Consider the following 17,310-nt stretch of genomic DNA (forward strand, 5'->3'; position numbering starts at 1 on the left):
GTGTCTTCTGAGGATCCAGTGCTGTTGAAGGAACTTCCCTTCCTCTGCAGACAGTTTAGCATGCTCAGAGGAAAAAAACTGAAAGCTAATAGTTCATGGGAAAATGGGCACCTTCTAAACGGTGCAACACATCCACTCTGGTCTTGAGAAGTAGATGTCAAAATATATGCAAAACATAAAAGGACATACGTGCATGTTACTGTAAAAAAAGAAAAAAAGCCAGCATGATCTGAAGAAAAGTATGCCAGTAGATGGAAAAGATGACTCCTATTGAAAAAGAGAACTAATTTCCTGACTCGGCACTCTATAAGTAGTAGATTAACAACCGTTATGTGGAATACTTTTGTTCTGAGGTTTATTGTTGTTCTGAATTTATTTATTTATTTAAGACACATTTCCTGGTCAGTGTCCAGCAATTACATCCTCTTCCTCTCTCCCCACTCTTACACGTTTGATAAACTCACTGCTTTGCCTTAATTGCTTCAGAATGCATGAAAACGAAAGCAATTTATTTTTCTGTATTTACGGGCTCAAAAACCACAACTGGAATGTGCCAGTTAACAGCTATCATCATAAATACACATTCCTATCTAGAAATGTTTTATAAATAATTTTATAGATGTTTGAATATATTACGTGATAGAAAATGTTCATAATTTATACATCAAATGAGTCATGGTTCTCCCTGGTACCACTGTTAGTCACAACGCATACAGTTTCATGCTGTTTGCTAAAGCTGACAACAAGCATTAGCTGTTAACAAACACCACAACGCATAACCAAACATATGGAGATTTAAATCACTTATTTCCCAAAGGAAGTGACTTCTATTATCACGACGTATAAACATGGAAGGTTGTCACCTCCCTTTCTCTTGTGTCTGGCAGAGAATTGTGGCTGCTACTCTGTATGAACAACCTCAATGTTGAGACAAGGATAGTATCACGTGACTTTTTCAAAATTATTACTTTTATTATCATTTTTTAACGGAACCCATTATTTTTAAGAACTTGGACCAACCTGTGCCGATTTGAATGGGTTATCTCTGACAAAAGACAGACTCTGTGAAGGTGACTGGTCTGAAACACCAATAATGTTCAGTCCTTTCCTCTTCTCTCTCAGACAAGCTTGTTGGTGTCTTTTTATTCTTTCCATCTGTTCCTCTACAGTCATTCGAGGCCGTGTGCTTTCTGCCAGACACAACTGCTCCACTGCACTTCTCGGTCTTTCCTTAAAAGAAAGAATACATACATACGTGACCTTTACAATTTAGCCATTTTCTCTACAGCTTTCAGTCAACTGACTATGTTATATCTTACAGTGATTTTTATGTAAAGGAAATTAAAATGATAGCTGCAACTTTTCCAGTTAACTGCAGAAAGTGAAATTAGAAATTAACACCTCACTCTCCATCAACGCTTGAATGTTATTTTAAATTACCGTTCTTAGATCGATCTTCTTATTCTTCCTTAGAGTGACATAGGAGGCTATTGTTGAAGATTCTGGAGTTGGTGATTTGGTTCTGGGTGGTACAACTCCCACTGGAAAATGTGAGCCTGTGAAACAGCAACGAAGTAAGTCCTACACAAAGCATCATCAAACAGTATGTTGTTTTCTAGTGAATGCATTGCCAGCCTTGGAAACTACTCAAACTCTGCGTAACTATGACATCCATTAAGGTATGCAGGCAGATGACCAGCAGGTTAGGCTGAGAAGACCGTGGATAAATATTGCATATGGTATGAGAAATTGCTGGCCATAAAAATAACAGTGAGCAATGGACAAAAGTTGGACAGTGCTGTGTACAGTGGCTAGACTTCACGTATACCTAAGGGGGAATTATGTGAAAGATAGCCAGGCTTCACAGACAACAGGAAGGCACAATCTGGGACTTTCTGTGGAAGAAAGCTTGCAATGCCAGCAGGTGACCCTACCAGTACAACCACTTATGGCCTACATCATCTGGATGATACTACTGAAAATAGTTTTTAAAATGTTGGACTAACGTGGGAAAAGTAATTACAGGTGGGCAGTCTATTTGGGTAGAAACAAGGGCTGGGAAAAGGAGAGGGCAAGGCAGACCAGAAAGAACAGGCATGGCATAAAACAGATGAGGAATAAAAAGGCTCAGCTTTGCCTAAGCAAACTTTTTCAGTATGCTTGTCTGGTCAAGTCCTGAGCCTCACAATTGCAGTCTGTCCATTCTTCTTACTGAACTTTATTCATACATATTTTTCATGTACGTTTTCCTTTCTGTGTAGAAGTATGTGAGAGAGTGGGAGATGGCTATAGGGCAATCACAGAGCCGGGGCCAGAGAGATGGCAGAATACTGGACATCTGTAAGCTGGATACCACATGGGCTGTAGGTCTGGATCTGCTACCCAGGAGGACCCTCCTGTCCATACTATATGCAAATGAACTTAAGGCTGGGAGCAGGACACAAGGTTCAGGAGCCCAGTGTCCAAGAGATCTTAAATCTGAGATCTCACTACCAGAGAGGCTGGAGAAACTCAAGAGTTTCCTACTGGAGATACCATAGGTGCAGGTAGACTTTGGAGTGTCCTATTTGTGTGTAGGCATGAGACTGGACAACAAGCTTTCAGACCGGTCAGCTGGCCAGTGAGAACAGGATCACATTCATCTTTATTGCTCCACTTTTATGTGAGTGTTGGTTTTTTGCTTATGCAGTGCCTGCAATGGCACTGGTCTCAAAACTGCTGTTCTGTTGTGGTTAGCTGTCTCTGTTCAGAGTATGAGTGCTTGTGCATAGCGCATATATGCTCAGCCTTGCAGCTCAGGGACAGGGAACTGCAGCAGCCAGGCTCTGTCTGGTTGGGAGCTGAGGATATTCTGTGACCTGCTGCCCTCCACACATTCAGTTCAGCCTCTCATAACAATAATCCACCACTGGAGTTTTCTGGTTTAGAGAACCTCTGCCAAAATGTAATTAAGCTAGTAGAAAACTGAAAAGTTACAAGTATATATATATATATAAATATATATATATAGAACTAGGTAGCATGTTTCATCTTTCCTTCTTCATACATGCAGGAAATCAAAGTATTAAAAATAATGCTTCCTTGCAGTTTTTGCCTACAAAAAAAGAACATATCTTCTCTGATGGTCAAATTACCTCCCCCTGTTTTTCCTGAAGTCCCCCAGATTTCAGAGGACATACTGACTCAGTGCAAGGCCCAACTATTTCTCCAAATTGCTTGATAGGCTGACAAAATAGTCTTGGGTTATTCGAATGCCAAATACCTCATTCAGAACAAAAACTATAAAACAACAGTTTGGGTCTCCTTTACACATGAAAAGGATAAAAACACAGCTTAAGTCCATTTTCCCTTTGTGTCAGTTTTATGTGCCACTCAGGTCATAAATATTCCTCCGCTTGCAAAGAGCTGTATGGGTTACTTTACATGGACCCGTTAAAGCGTTGCTCTTTGATTGCTGACACTTGAAAAGGGAGGGAAAGGGCTGACAGAAAAAAACATGAGGAATGTTTAGTACAGTAATGCCCACAATGAGCGAGAAAAACATTAAAAAAAATTTCCTCAGAAATTTACTTATTTTTCAGAAGCACTCAAAATAGGGAACTATGTCATTTAAGGATGACTTCTTAAAACAGCTTAGAAGTTTCAGACATGAGCTGCCTTTGAGTTTTTTCCCCCTACAGCTTACAAACCGTTAAGAGAGAATGGCATAAAAATGTTTGTTGGAACAGCACATAAAGTCATATGCACTACAAAAAACAAACAAAACAAACAAAGCCAGGAAAGTCATGATTTTCCTATTGCATGGGATTGTCATTGTAAGTGAGTACATGGAACAAGAAAATACCTGTCAGAAAATCCAAAAAGCATGGACCAAATGATAGAACACTGCTACGACAAATTTACTTTACTCTGTTTTCAATGAAGACCAATAGCCTCCCTCCACTTGCTACCCTAAACTCCAAATACTGTTTATAATGGAAGAACTTCTATCATTGCTTCCCATTCCTGAAGGTTGCTGAAGCTTTCTAGAAGTGGACATAATAAAGTTAACTTTCGTCTTCGCAGAAAATGGAAAGCAGACTGGGGTGCTCAAGAAGTATCAGTTAGCTTTACATAGTTAGTGTAGGCTTCTTATGTTGTGTCAATTAATTTCCCTCATGTCATAAATGCCTGCGAACAGTCTGAAACACCACAGGCCAATAAAACCTAGGTATATTGTGAAAAAGGCAATTTTAGGTGGTTGGTGATAAGCAAATCTCAGGCTAAACTTTGAATATTTTTGCCACTAAGTTAAAAATGATTTAATATTCAAAGCGAATGTTATACCTCAGCAAATATAACATTCAATCTAAATTAAGTAATTGCCTGGAACTAAGTGCAAGCTTAATTATATCATCCATCACAGGGTCATTCACATTGTTTGGCACCCAAACTGTATGCTGTCTTTTGTTTTAAAAGCCTATATGGCTGTTGTGATGTAAATAATATCCTTCCATGATCATAGTTCTGGAGTCAAACTCCAGTAGAATTACACCAGGCCTCTACATACACGCTCAGTCAAACTAATACAATCTATTGTCTTGCTGGTACTGAAAACATCAATCGTTATGGGAAAAAGTTCAGTTGTTCTGAAAGCTCTTAACGGGGTTTTTTTGGTGGTGCTCAGACTGCTTCTCCTGGAGTCACCTTTAACAAACTATTCTGTGTGTTTTAACAAACAGAATTGAGGAGCACTTCCTGGTAAAAGACTCTACCAAGCAATTAGTAGCTTTTATGGAAGCTAGATGAAGAGAAGAATCTAAAGCATTTAGCAATTGCTAAGACCTTTATTGTCTGTACACTCCAAGGTCATGATCATTATTCCTATTATATCAGGGGACAGAAGGCAATTCAACAATTACAAGATTAAAAAAAGAAAAAGACATTGTTTCTCTGCCTTATGAGAGTCTGAAAATTCTGTGGCGCTGCCTTTTTGGACGTTCCAGTGACATAACATTGGGAGCTTGATTCAAAAACTGAATAATTGTTCAGGGGCATGAACAGAAAATGGGTAATTGTTCAAGGGAATGGTGTGTGGGGAATGTGAGTGATGTGATTAGACATGGTGTCAATAAGGATTTCAGGGTTGTTGGTGAGTGTAATGTTTGATTTTTCTGTGGTGTAATTGACTGAAATCTTTCTTGTCATATAATTAAATGATTATTTTATTGTGGAAGTTGTTTCACCATACTAAGAAATGGACAGGCTACAAAAACATGAAGGATGGAATAGCTTCTGTACCAGTTAAAGCTTTGTATTTCGTCTGAAAAATGCTGAAAGGTCACAAACGGTGCCCCTGGGGACAAACCTTTAGCTGCAGATTCTGATTCTAACATTTGTTCCGTTTTTTCTTCACCATTAGATTCATCCACTTCTGCTACTGTAGTTAACTCTGGTTCACTCTTATAAAGCCTATAATCAGGACCCTGAAGAATGACAAGTTATGAGGTAAATCACCTGGCATTTCTGTAGAGGCATTTATGTCTTAAGACTCGAAACAGCTATTTTCCGATGAGACTGCTCACTTCAGGCAGCAGCTCACTGTTCAACTGCTCTTGCAGCAGTATTCCTTCGTAATTAATGTGAAGAAGGTTTGCACATTTTCAGGAATCGCAGAAAAACTGCCATGAAAACGCCCAGAGACTTTCCTTTAAGCAATCTCCAGGACAAAAAATAACGTAAAAGGCTTCAGCAAGAATTGCTTCTGAAGCTGAAGTTTTACAAATACTTGTGAGCACTTACACATATTGTATGAAATTTACTTAGATACAAAATGCACTCATTTAAGTCTTAAGACATTTTATATATACACAGAATATATGACAGGAAAATGTGAAAAGCAAATGATGGAGCTGTAAATCAAACCAAAAGCCGGAAGTAAAAAGAAACATAAAAGGAGCCAGATGGCAAAATAAAAACGGTGACTGTGCAAAGGAAGGGGGAATGCTTCAAGAACGATGTGGCAGTTTAAGCCACTTACACAGTGAGATCCATTTCTCTGATATCCTTGAACTTGGTGAATCTTCTTTTCTTCTGGCAGATGTACTGGGCCCCTGCTATAACAGAGCAAGGAGCTGCTATCACTGGGCAGAGGGGGGATTATGGGAGGATGCTCTGTAAAGTCATAGGACCGAGGGAGTGGAGGACGAGGTGGGACTACTTCCTCTTCCTAAAGATTGTAGAATAGTCACCTTATTTAGATGTGCACACCTGTTACAATTATTTATAACTTATAAATAAATAAAAATATATCACCATAGCTACACCAGCTACAGATTTTTGTACGAAAGGGACAATGTCACACTAAGAAACGATTTAAAAAAAGGGGGAAAAAAAAAAGGGGGGGAAAAAAGAAGAAAAAGGAAAAAAAGGCCCAAAAATATATATTTTAATTTATTACCACCATGTACAATGAAATACTTCAACAGCTTCAGTAATCAATTTATAAAAGATTCCAATTCTATCACCTGCAACTTTTTGTTAGATATCTATGAACTCTAAAAACTTAAAACTCCACACCTTTTTAAAGGTTTGTTAAATACGTTACATTTTCAAGAAGTTCCGTAAGCCACATGTATATCTCCAAACACTTTAGACAACCATGACAATGTCCCTTTAAAACTGTAAACTCTAGCCAGACGTTCAGAGGAATTGAACGTCTGGGAGCTCCCACATTTTCAGACGCTGTTGTGGGTGCTCTGGCCATCTGAGAACCAGGCTCAACAGGTGAATAGACATACAAAGCAATGTATTTCTTCCCATGAGAAATGTTTTTGGGAAAAATGGAAATCCAAAAATCAGGGTTTATATCTCTAGGGTAAGAGCCTGGGGAGAGGAAAAGGTGAGAAATGGAGAAGAGAAACATACTGGTGAGAATATAAAGGCAAAGAACAAATGAAAGTGTTAGAATTACTAGCTATCAGTCTTTTAAAACTAATCACAATGAATTATCTTCACAGAAACATACTGAATACATACTTTAGAAGTCCTTAAAACAGCTGAAGTAATGTTCATTTTTATCATATGTATATTTGAAATTCACAGATGTTAAAATGGTAAATATGCTAAAAGCATACCTCGTTTTTATATTTAATAGCAGAAAATGTCCTTGGTCCCATGATGCCTGTTTGAGGAGGGGGGCAGAGGGTAGGAGGAAAGAGAAGAACTGTTTTCAATAAGTAGTTTTTTATGAACACAAACTATAATCTGTTACTATTAAACAAATACACACATCATCAACCTAAAATAGCTGATTCCTTCAAATGTACAAAAGCAAATGTATGCTCATCTTATAAAAATGCACACGATCTAAGAGAGAAAAACATCCAGTTTACCTGCATCTGAAGAGCTTCGTTGCTGTTTATGTTTACTTAAACCTTCCATGACATCTTGAATTCTCCACAGTTCCTTCTGAATCTGAGCACGCTGTATCCCAGCCGACTCAGTCTGCCAGTGAAGAAACAGCATGCTTAGGTGATACACAAGAATGTACTGCAGGAAGGGCAAAAATAAAACCTCCTTCTCTAGGCAGTATGGCGCGTTCTTTCCCAATGGACGAAAACAAAATGCAGTATTGATAGAAACTCTCCCATGGAAAGGAAACAAATCAGTATGTTGCCAGAAAAAAAGCGGCCAGATTAAGTCATTTCAGAAATACGAGCCAGTTATTTTGATAGCAATTTGCAAGTTGAAATTGCACTTAATAGAAATGCATCTTCTCTTTACAAAGAAAAGCAAATGAGTTTGCATGTAAGACCTACATACAATGAAAGAAAAGGTATCACCAGTTCCAATCCTAAAATAGTTGCAGATGAATGTGGTGCTTGCATACTGGCATATGAAGTGCAGGCCCATTAGTGTTCATGGTTACGCATGCTTTGGGCTGCATAACACACATTTCTCAGCTCTTGAGTTTCCTTGTAATCTCTCTTTCATAACAGCATAAAAAATCAGTCCCTAGAGCAAACACCCACAAGCACCTCACGGTACTGACCACACCCACCTGTCCATTCCAGATACAAGTGCACACGTTCACGTGTCACAGAAAGATTTCCTCAGAAATTCAGAACTTGCACTAATTGACCCATTCTCCAGAGGAGAGAACAAACAATGAAGTAATAAGATGAGCAGGAAGGGTTCTGATGTGTAACATCTGAATAAATACTTTAAATATTTTATGTATTTTGACTCAATGATGTAATCACGTTTTCAAACATTTAGTTAAAAGAAGGGATTTATGTGAACACCTAACATGACTACCATAACAAAGAGAATACTTCCCCATCTGGGACGTGACCACTGAAAAAGAAAGAGATGGACAAAGGAAAACCTATATGGTAGCTTCAAAATATAAGAAAAGCTAAAAACCTCCTCAGAACTGATCCAACTTTCAATTTCTTTTTGTATCTCATAAGTTAGCGCACCACACGTTCTCCCCCTCCTTTTTTTTTTTTCCATTCATGTAGAATTTTTAAACAAAAACGCAGAAAATGAAACAGACTTAAATGTATCTTTATGACCTATGCCAGACCTGAATTTCTCCAAGCCGATCAAGTTGCTCCTGCATATGGTTCCTTGTTGCTGTTACATCATACTCTAGTTTATCATATTCTCTCCAAGCTCTTTCCAGTTCCTAAGTATATGACAAAAGAAAAGATTTGAATGTGCATATTCAAGTTAAAGAACATAAAATGACAAAAGTAGGCAATTTCATTCCTTCAATGGTATGAAACATTAGGGACTAATTCATAGAGATTGGCAATAGGTATCCATTTGGCCATGAACATCTCCAGGGATGGGGCATCCACAGATTAGGATGATGAGCAGCCTATGCCACTGCATCATCATCTTGTGAGTGAAGAATGTCTTTCTAACATCTAATTTAAATTTCCCCTCTTCTGGTTTAAAGCCATTCTCCTTGTCCTATCACAATCAGACCATCTAAAAAGTACCCCTCCTGTCTGTAAGCTCCTTTCAAGCACTGGCAGGCCACAATGAATTCTCTTCATCAACAAAGATGAACAAGCCCAACTCCCTCAACCTCACTTCATAGCAGAGGTGCTCCAGCCCTCTGATCATCCACATGACAGCCCTCTGGACTCCCACTCCAACAGCTCTGCATCTTTCATGTGCTAGGGGCCTCAAGTCTGGATCTCAGTACTCCAGATGGGGCCTTACAAGGGCGGAGTAGAGGAGAACCATCACCTCCTTCTCCTTGCTGGCCACCTGAATTTTGATGCAGGCCAGGATGCAGTTGGCCATTTGGGTTGCAAGTGCACACTACAGGCTCATGTCTAACTTTTCATCTACCAGGATCCCCAAGACTTTTTCTGCAGGGCTGCTCTCACTGAGTTCTTCTTCAGATCTGTATACGCAACTGCGATTGCCCGGACCCAAGTGCAAGACCCTGCACTCAGCCCTGTTGAACTTCATTAGGTTCTCATGGACCCATGTTCCAGGCCTGTCCAGGATGGCATTCCCTTCAGTAGAAGTCAGAAGTAGAGTCAGCTGCACTGCTCAGCTTGATGTCATCTGCAAACTTGCTGAATGTGCACTTGATCCTGTCATCTATGTCACTGATAAAATGAGTACCAGTCCCAAGATGGGGGGAACTCTACTCAGAACCGGCCTCCACCTGGACATGGAGCCATTGACAGCTCTCTGGCTCTCACATTCCAACCCATTTCACGTTCGCCAAACAGTCCACTCTTCACATCCATATCTCTCCAATTTAGACATAAGAATGTGGTGTGGGACCATGTCAAAGGCTTACATAAGCAAGTAAAAATGATTCTTTGCTTTGTTGCCTCAGTATGGAAACCATCATAAATAGGAACCCCCTTCATTTCATCTAAGGTTTTCAAAAGTGCATGACCTAAAATATCTCCAGAATACGATGGATCTCACTTAAGAGAGACCATGACAGTATTATCTTTCCTTCTTTTCACTCTGTAGCTATTTTTGCTTAAAATAAATTACATATCTGATGGAGTGTCCGATGAAGTCTGTTTTCTATCATTTTACTTCACTAACTTCTGCAGCGATTAAATGAATATGTTGTGAAAATGAAAATTACCACACCAACTGAAGTCATTATGCTCTCAATTCCTGGCAGAAGAAAAGATCAAGAAAGACTATTTGGTGAATACAGTGAAAGCTCTAGCTTTTACAAAAATGCATGCATGTAAAAGACAACTGAGATTTGTTGGAAAACAATGAAAAATAACAAAAAACAAAGCAATTAAAAATATGAAGATAATTATTTAACAGGTCACTGAGTTTTACTAGCAGGAATGTACTACTTACTGCAGTAGCTCGCGATACTTCTCGACAAGTGCCAAGTAGTCCGTTCTGTAAGTCATCTCTCTGTAAGACTACATTTTGTATGGCTGCTGGATTATCTGCATTCATTTCTATCTCCTGACTTGCTGATAGCAAAGCTTGCTCAAGCGTGTACTATTGTAATAAAAAGAATTATTTTTAATGTTCTGCATCAGCGGGTTGATTTTCATTATATTTCAGTTATCAATGTTCTGATAATAAGCATGTAAAATAACATCCACTTTAGGTAATAAATACAATTGTCCTACTTTCTCCTTGTGTAGTTGTTGAAGCTTCTCTTCCAGTGCTTGTACAACTTTATCTTGTTCACATAAACGGCTAAGCTTAGCCTAATACATAACAGAAAACGACTGCAATTAGGATTGTTCTTAACATCTTAAATAACCAAAACATACATTTATCAAATCATTACAAGTCACTATATAAAGTTTCGTTACCACAAAATACGAATTCTAAAGTTCTGAAGGCCTCAGTGTTGCATTTCCAAATAAACCTCAAGCAACCATAAGACACTATGAAATAAATGCTATTCTAAGTTGACACAACATTGCTCAATATATCTAACTTATGATTCTACAACTAGACCTTTATAACTTAGTAACAGGCAACAAACTCTCCTGAGCAACATATTCTTCATTATTACATATAGTACTGTACATGTTAATAGTTCTTCCTATGGTTTCTTTCAGGTGTTAGTTTTTGACAGTTACTAATGCTACTCGTGCTCTGCTGTTTTGGCTCCAATCTAGGCTTGGCTAGTAATAAATCCACTCCTCTCCAGCTCTGGTTTTGAATAACTGTTCGTGGACTCTAAGCAATCTGAAACAGTTTTCTTTTTGAACAACTTTTTGGTTCAGGTTGTGCTGCTGCTTTGACTTTTTAACTCTTAATTGTAGCTGTAAAGTAACATCCCTCACATCAGCATGTCTGCTCTTACTTGCATCATGCAAATACGACTAGATATGTACACCTGTGCGTACCCAGTATGACTATATGCATGTGTATTTTTTGCCACCAAACTAATCTTAAACACTAGGGCTCTATTATTTAGTAACTAGCTCGCCAGCACTCTGAATGGCAAGTACCCATGCCAAATTTCGGTTTTGGAGTACCAGTCGTATTTTCTCAGAAATTACTTCTCTCATGCTTCTAATTGAACTACATCCACAATTCTTCCTTTCTTAATTCCTTCCTAAAAGCATTTTACATTTGAACACATATAGTACTTGAAAATTCATCCCCAAATGGAATCTTTCCTTCAAATTAGAAACTTATTAAAAAAAGAAAAACGAAAAACTCCCATATTCTCAAGTTCACAGATCAACCTCTGTTGGCAGTCAACTACATGAAGTGCCTTCCAAACCTAAAAGTCAAGGGAAAGATTGTAATGAAAATAAAGAGACAAATACCAACATTTCCAGTGAAGAAAAAAATGCAAATTACTTACATCAATATCCAACTCTTCAGTTCTATATTTGTACAGTGTACCCCTACATTCCTCTTGTGTTAACTATAAGGAAGAATAATATTGCCATAAAACAACTTCATTTGATTTTGAAAACAAAGCTAGTGTTTAACTAAAGAGTTTTAATACAGCATATCAGCTTTTGCATGAATGTCAAACACAACATACTGAATGATATATGGTCAGCCAATATATAGTAACTGAAGGTAACTAAGTGGAATGTCAAACACTGCTGGTAAAAAGTTCTATGAACAAAATAGTCTATGTTTCTAATGCAAACTGGATTTTAAGAGAGATAAACATGGATCCTGTAGAAATATGAAACTGCCAGAGTACACCTAAACACAGTTAAACGCAGTTATGCATGTTCAAGTATCTGATTCTAAATACAGGGACTCATTCTACTTGGAATTAATCCTTCTAGGCCCACTGAGATCAAGTATATTCTCAAGGAGGATATTCTTATTGAATCTGAAGTCAGAACAGAATGACCTAAGTATACGAAGTATCTGTAAAATATATCATCACACACATATGCCCAGTAAGTGTTGCCAAATACCTTTCCACCTACTTTTCCTATGGAATACTCCCACCCCAACAACAGAATTCAGAGCATGAACACAAATGCCACAACAGAAATCCTTCTGTTTTTAATTTGGACCTAGGCAAACTAGTGTTCTCATGCCAGACAGCATTTATGGTATCCTCCAACTACTTTAATACAGCTCCTCACGCTAAGTTCTTACCTCTTTCAGTCCCTAAACTGATCTGTAACAAGATTTAAAACTATTCTACATGGAAAAAAGGCAGCTTCCTATTTTAGAATGGGCTACCATGTACAGAATTTGCTTACTGCCCTGTACAGAAAGTACTTGCATAACACTATCAACCGTAATATTCTATTTAATTAAAAACATGTGTACATTGAGTCCCAACATATATGCTTTCCTTTCATATGTATGACATAATTAGGTCATCATGGCTTAATAGTGCAAGAAAGACTATAAAAACACAAGCCCGTGTTAAAGAACACTTAAAAATAAAAGGACTAGGGAAGGGTTAATCAGACATGCATTCCAAACATACAGTAAATCTTCAACACACTTAAGTGTTTCATTTCAAGATGTTATATCCACATACCTCATGCAAATGCACCTGGTGACAATTTAAAAGTATGGATAGTGTATTAAAACCACACAGTAACTTTCTTTGAAATGGACATTTTATGAAAATGAGTGTTGGAATATGAAAAAAGCCACAGCACTTTTGCACCTCATGAATGCCACGAATATTAGCATTTTAAGATATCTGTTCAACCCCATACTGTTGTACAGTTGTGTTTTTTAGATGTAGATTTTATCTTAATGAGAGAAAAATGAGGAATGGAAATATTTAAACAAAACTCATAAACATGGTCAATATAAATTTAAGGCCAAATGTTTTTAACTTACAGTGAAAACCTAGGTATGCTTCGCAACAGAAAGATTTTACAAGAAAAAGATAATCCAGTATTAGATAAACACGTGTTTGCAAGACACTGCTCAACATTTCATGTGACTTGTCTGGAAAAGGAATCTTTTTCAAGCTAGCATCTATTTTTTTCTTCTTTAAGGGGTCATTTCCTTATTCAGCAGTTCAACCTTAACCAGAGCAAAGTTGAGAAAAACTTGCCAGCTCAGCATCCCTGTCCCCGTCTATCTCCTAGAAGGAATACATTCTAAACATTCAGAAAGTGAAAAGATATTTTCAAAGAACAGTGTGCACGTGCTAAGTCCTGTTATTAATATCCCACCACATCTTTAAAATTGTTGCCAGCTTATTGTTTTTGTCGGCATTTCTACCTTACCACACCAGACAATGCTGGATGGCCCCTTCCACATTTCTGTTGCAACAGTTTACATGGACTTAACACAAAAAACTCCAGAAACGATATGAACCACTCAATCCATCTCTGACAGAACAGCGGCTTCACTCGGAGCAGCATGTCTATAAATCAATTAAAGACAAAAATCTATAGATAGAGTGCTATCACACTACTGGAATTGTAAGAGGAATCGCAGTAGACAAAGCGCAATTACACATTACGAGCAAGGTTAACAGTCTCATAACCCTGGAAAATGCATTATAAGAGCTCCAGCGATCAAGTTATCGAAATGCATTTTATGTCACATTCAACAAAAGCCTCCTCCACCGAGATGTTCCTCTGCTTTTCCAGCACAGACATTCCAGGGAAAGACTGCCACCTACTGAACGACTGACACAGCCTGCTGCAGGCCTCCACCAGTTTTCCTCCACATTTCTCTGCTCATACTCGAAGACCTGGCCTGTCACCAGCTGCACTGTAATACACTGTGTGCTGACACTCAGTAGCAGCACCTTGAATATCTCCAAACAGAACTTAGCATTTCTGTAGGGCAAACTGCACACAGCTCAGACAAATGAGTATCTCACATGTGAAAAAGAAAAGCAACCTTAACTAGAAATAACTTCTGTTAGTATACCAGTCCCATGAATTAAAATACTCCCCTTTGTGTTCTATGATCTTCACTGTGAATGCACATATACAGCAGAATTTAACAATTTCATAATGTTAAATTTAAGTTCCTAGACTCCTAGCTGTCATATATTGTGTTAGGCATGACTTCTGTCAAAAACTGAGATCAGACCACCATGATGGACACTATACAGAATGTCTTCAGTGGGAGCCCTCTGTTCAAATAAATGTAGATTAGGCAAATCTCCCTCCTTGAGACATGGGGGAGAGACCTATTTAAGCACCCGATATTTAAACCATTTAAGCGAAGGTATTATTGTTGTCAGATTCCACTAATGGTTTTGACTCAGTAACTATGGCAGGAAATTTCACAACCTGAACACACACTGACATTTCTGCAAAATTATGGTGGTTAGAAGACTGAAACAGGACAAAATACAGGGCATTCTGTGGGCAGCATGATGTTAAAGTCGGGCTTCCGAGAGGTTGTTTTATTTTTTGTTGTTGTTTGTTTTCCTTCTCCAGTACTTCTTCCAGTTGGGAAGCAGTACAAGTAGGCACTTAACCCACAGCAAGTAAGGCCCTCCTCCAAACTGGTATAAAAAACTAGTATAATGCAGCAGATTTCATATTTGAAATACAAATTGGAAATACAAGATTTTCAGCTCATGCATTCACAACAAAACCTGTGAAATACTTCTATCTACAAATCTCAAAACGTCATATGCAAACATGGTTTACATTTATGCAGCTGGTTAAATAGCAATGGTAAAAGTTGGTTAAATAACAATGGTAAAAAGAAGTGGCGTGCCACCAGAAACAGAATCTCCTCATCTTCATCGAAGAAAATAATAAAAATCCAGGTCTAGTTTTATTCATGTTTTTCATGTATTGAGAGCAAACATCCAAGTAAAGACACGTGTCAGCTTGCTGCTCTCACATTTTTATTTTTCTCCCATTAGTAAACTCACACACATGTAAAAGGAATTGAGGACAATTCCTTTTTTTTTTTTTTATTCAGCAGATCCCACTTTAGAAAAGAACATCGATGCTCCACATCTAGCATAAGAGAAAAATCAAGGTAGAAATGGGTCTAGGCTGCAAAAGGCCTGCGTTTTTCTTGTCTGTACCAACCATACATCTATATATTTGTGGTACAGTGTGTAGAGCAGACTGATGCAAGTCAAAGTGATTTAAATAATTAATTTTAAAAACAGTGACAACTGAACAATCGCAATTAAAAACTTATTTTAAATAAGACATTTGGAATAGTATAATTTTCAGTTATTTTACTCAAGAGCCATTAATCATTACAAACAAAGAAGAAGCCAAATGTTAATCTGTAATTAAACACAAGCATTTCTTGCTTTCATTTGCCTAACTCTGAATAAGTTGTCATAAAATTGATCTGAAAAAACTTAAGCAAAGGAAGATCCTTTCTGTACCTGCATGAATGGCTGCAGTCAAAGACTAGCTCAACTTGGCAACAAAACAGGTTTCATCCACTAACACCAGGCTTCTCCCAGTTGTCTTTATTTATTTTAAACTGCATTGGCAAAGATGATTGGTGAAAACAATATATGTTATCCAAATTAAAAACTGAACATTGTTTAAGCTTTCAAATACATTGCCAGAATTTTCAAAGTGTTAACTGTGCCTTACAAACATTTAGAAGGCTAGTTAGGCTGTGAAATTACAGTATATCTTTATCCTTTCCAGGAAGTCAGTTAATGAAATATTTTGTATAGAAAACTTTGTATATGAAAGCAGGTCTTGCTCTTCTCCAATTTATGCAACACACGAGTTCCTCCGAACAAGCCTGCCAACACTGTAAGTGCTCTGATCTGAACAGAGCACACTTCTAATGACAAAAGGTTATTTAATCTTCATGAGTCTTTATGTTCACTGCTATACTGACAAGAATGTAAAACAATGTGTTTATTCAGTGTCAAGCAAGAAAGAATGGGCATTTCCACAAGGTGCAGATCCTAGCTGGCAGAACAGCTTCACCAAGAAGCACTATGAGCTCAGTGGAGTTCCTAAGTAGCTTAACTCTAGCCCAGGCACAGCTACACCTCCACTGCACCTAGATCAAGTGTAGAAGCTGAGTTAGTTCACTCTGACAGATCCAAACGTGTAATACTGTGTACGCTGACTTATTTCTCTTACATAGTCTAAAGCAGAAGTGATTTGCTTTAAGAAAGTTTGCAATGGTCAGGCTTCTTTAAAAAAAATTAAAAACAAAAACAAAAAACAGCAAAAGCAGCTTCATTTTGGACTTGAAGGCATTATACTTTTCTCATTCCTCTCCAAACAGTTCCTCCAGGTTCCACGTTAGTGCTCCTATTTTGCACGTGGGTGCACACATTGGACCAACCCAACTTCCTTTAGAAAGCTGAGATAGATCTTTTTGGAATCACGAGCAAATTGACTCCCCAAACCAACACAACTCTGAAACTAAGCTTCAGCAGGCTTTTATAGAGACATGACAAAGCACTAAATACCCATGAATGACTTACACTCTAGAACCTCTCATTTTCTGTGAACGATGCGCCTTTATGTTAGCTCACAAGAGAGCCCCTCAGACACTCACTTCCAACTGGCAGCCAGAACTGCACGCTTCTTCGTCTGCAGTAAAATACCACCCTCATTTAAGTAAGAACAACAGCAGTTGTGGGTAAAAGCTTCTAAAACATTCCCTGATGTGGCAGGAGCTATTGAGCTAAGCCCCAACATGCCTAAGACACTGCAGTGCCAACAGATACGTATTGGCCATGCTCATAAGTTAATGCAGGTCTCAATTCTCAGGCAATATTTCCATTCACATTTTGGATTTGTCTTCCATCTTACCGTTTACAGCCGTCACTATATACTCTGTAAGTGCACACTGTTAAGTCTGCTGTGACTTTATTAACAGACACTGCCTTTTGGATTTACAGTCCCCAGATCAAAGTAATTTTGATCCTTCCCT

At 38.1% G+C, this 17,310-nt stretch overlaps 1 protein-coding gene across 11 annotated transcripts in view; it reads right to left on the reverse strand.

The window, feature by feature from the left end:
• PLEKHA5 (pleckstrin homology domain containing A5) overlaps positions 1-17,310 on the reverse strand; it is a 165,220-nt gene that overhangs the window by 10,735 nt on the left and 137,175 nt on the right. For 6 of the 11 annotated variants that reach the window (XM_065742507.1, XM_065742509.1, XM_065742515.1 and 3 more), the window contains 9 exons: positions 11,828-11,890; positions 10,629-10,709; positions 10,345-10,494; positions 8,570-8,671; positions 7,374-7,485; positions 7,116-7,162; positions 5,348-5,465; positions 1,441-1,556; positions 1,021-1,230 (listed from right to left, as the gene is read on the reverse strand). In XM_065742507.1, coding sequence (XP_065598579.1) covers positions 1,021-1,230; positions 1,441-1,556; positions 5,348-5,465; positions 7,116-7,162; positions 7,374-7,485; positions 8,570-8,671; positions 10,345-10,494; positions 10,629-10,709; positions 11,828-11,890 — 999 coding nt within the window. Of the gene's footprint in view, positions 1-1,020; positions 1,231-1,440; positions 1,557-5,347; positions 5,466-6,019; positions 6,209-7,115; positions 7,163-7,373; positions 7,486-8,569; positions 8,672-10,344; positions 10,495-10,628; positions 10,710-11,827; positions 11,891-17,310 lie in introns of all 11 variants that reach the window. The other 5 variants (XM_065742505.1, XM_065742506.1, XM_065742508.1 and 2 more) reach the window with 1 other exon arrangement.

This window comes from Cyrtonyx montezumae, unplaced genomic scaffold, assembly GCF_038088225.1.
Source record: "Cyrtonyx montezumae isolate F1298 unplaced genomic scaffold, pur_monq_1.0 scaffold_3, whole genome shotgun sequence".
Lineage (NCBI taxonomy): Eukaryota > Metazoa > Chordata > Aves > Galliformes > Odontophoridae > Cyrtonyx > Cyrtonyx montezumae.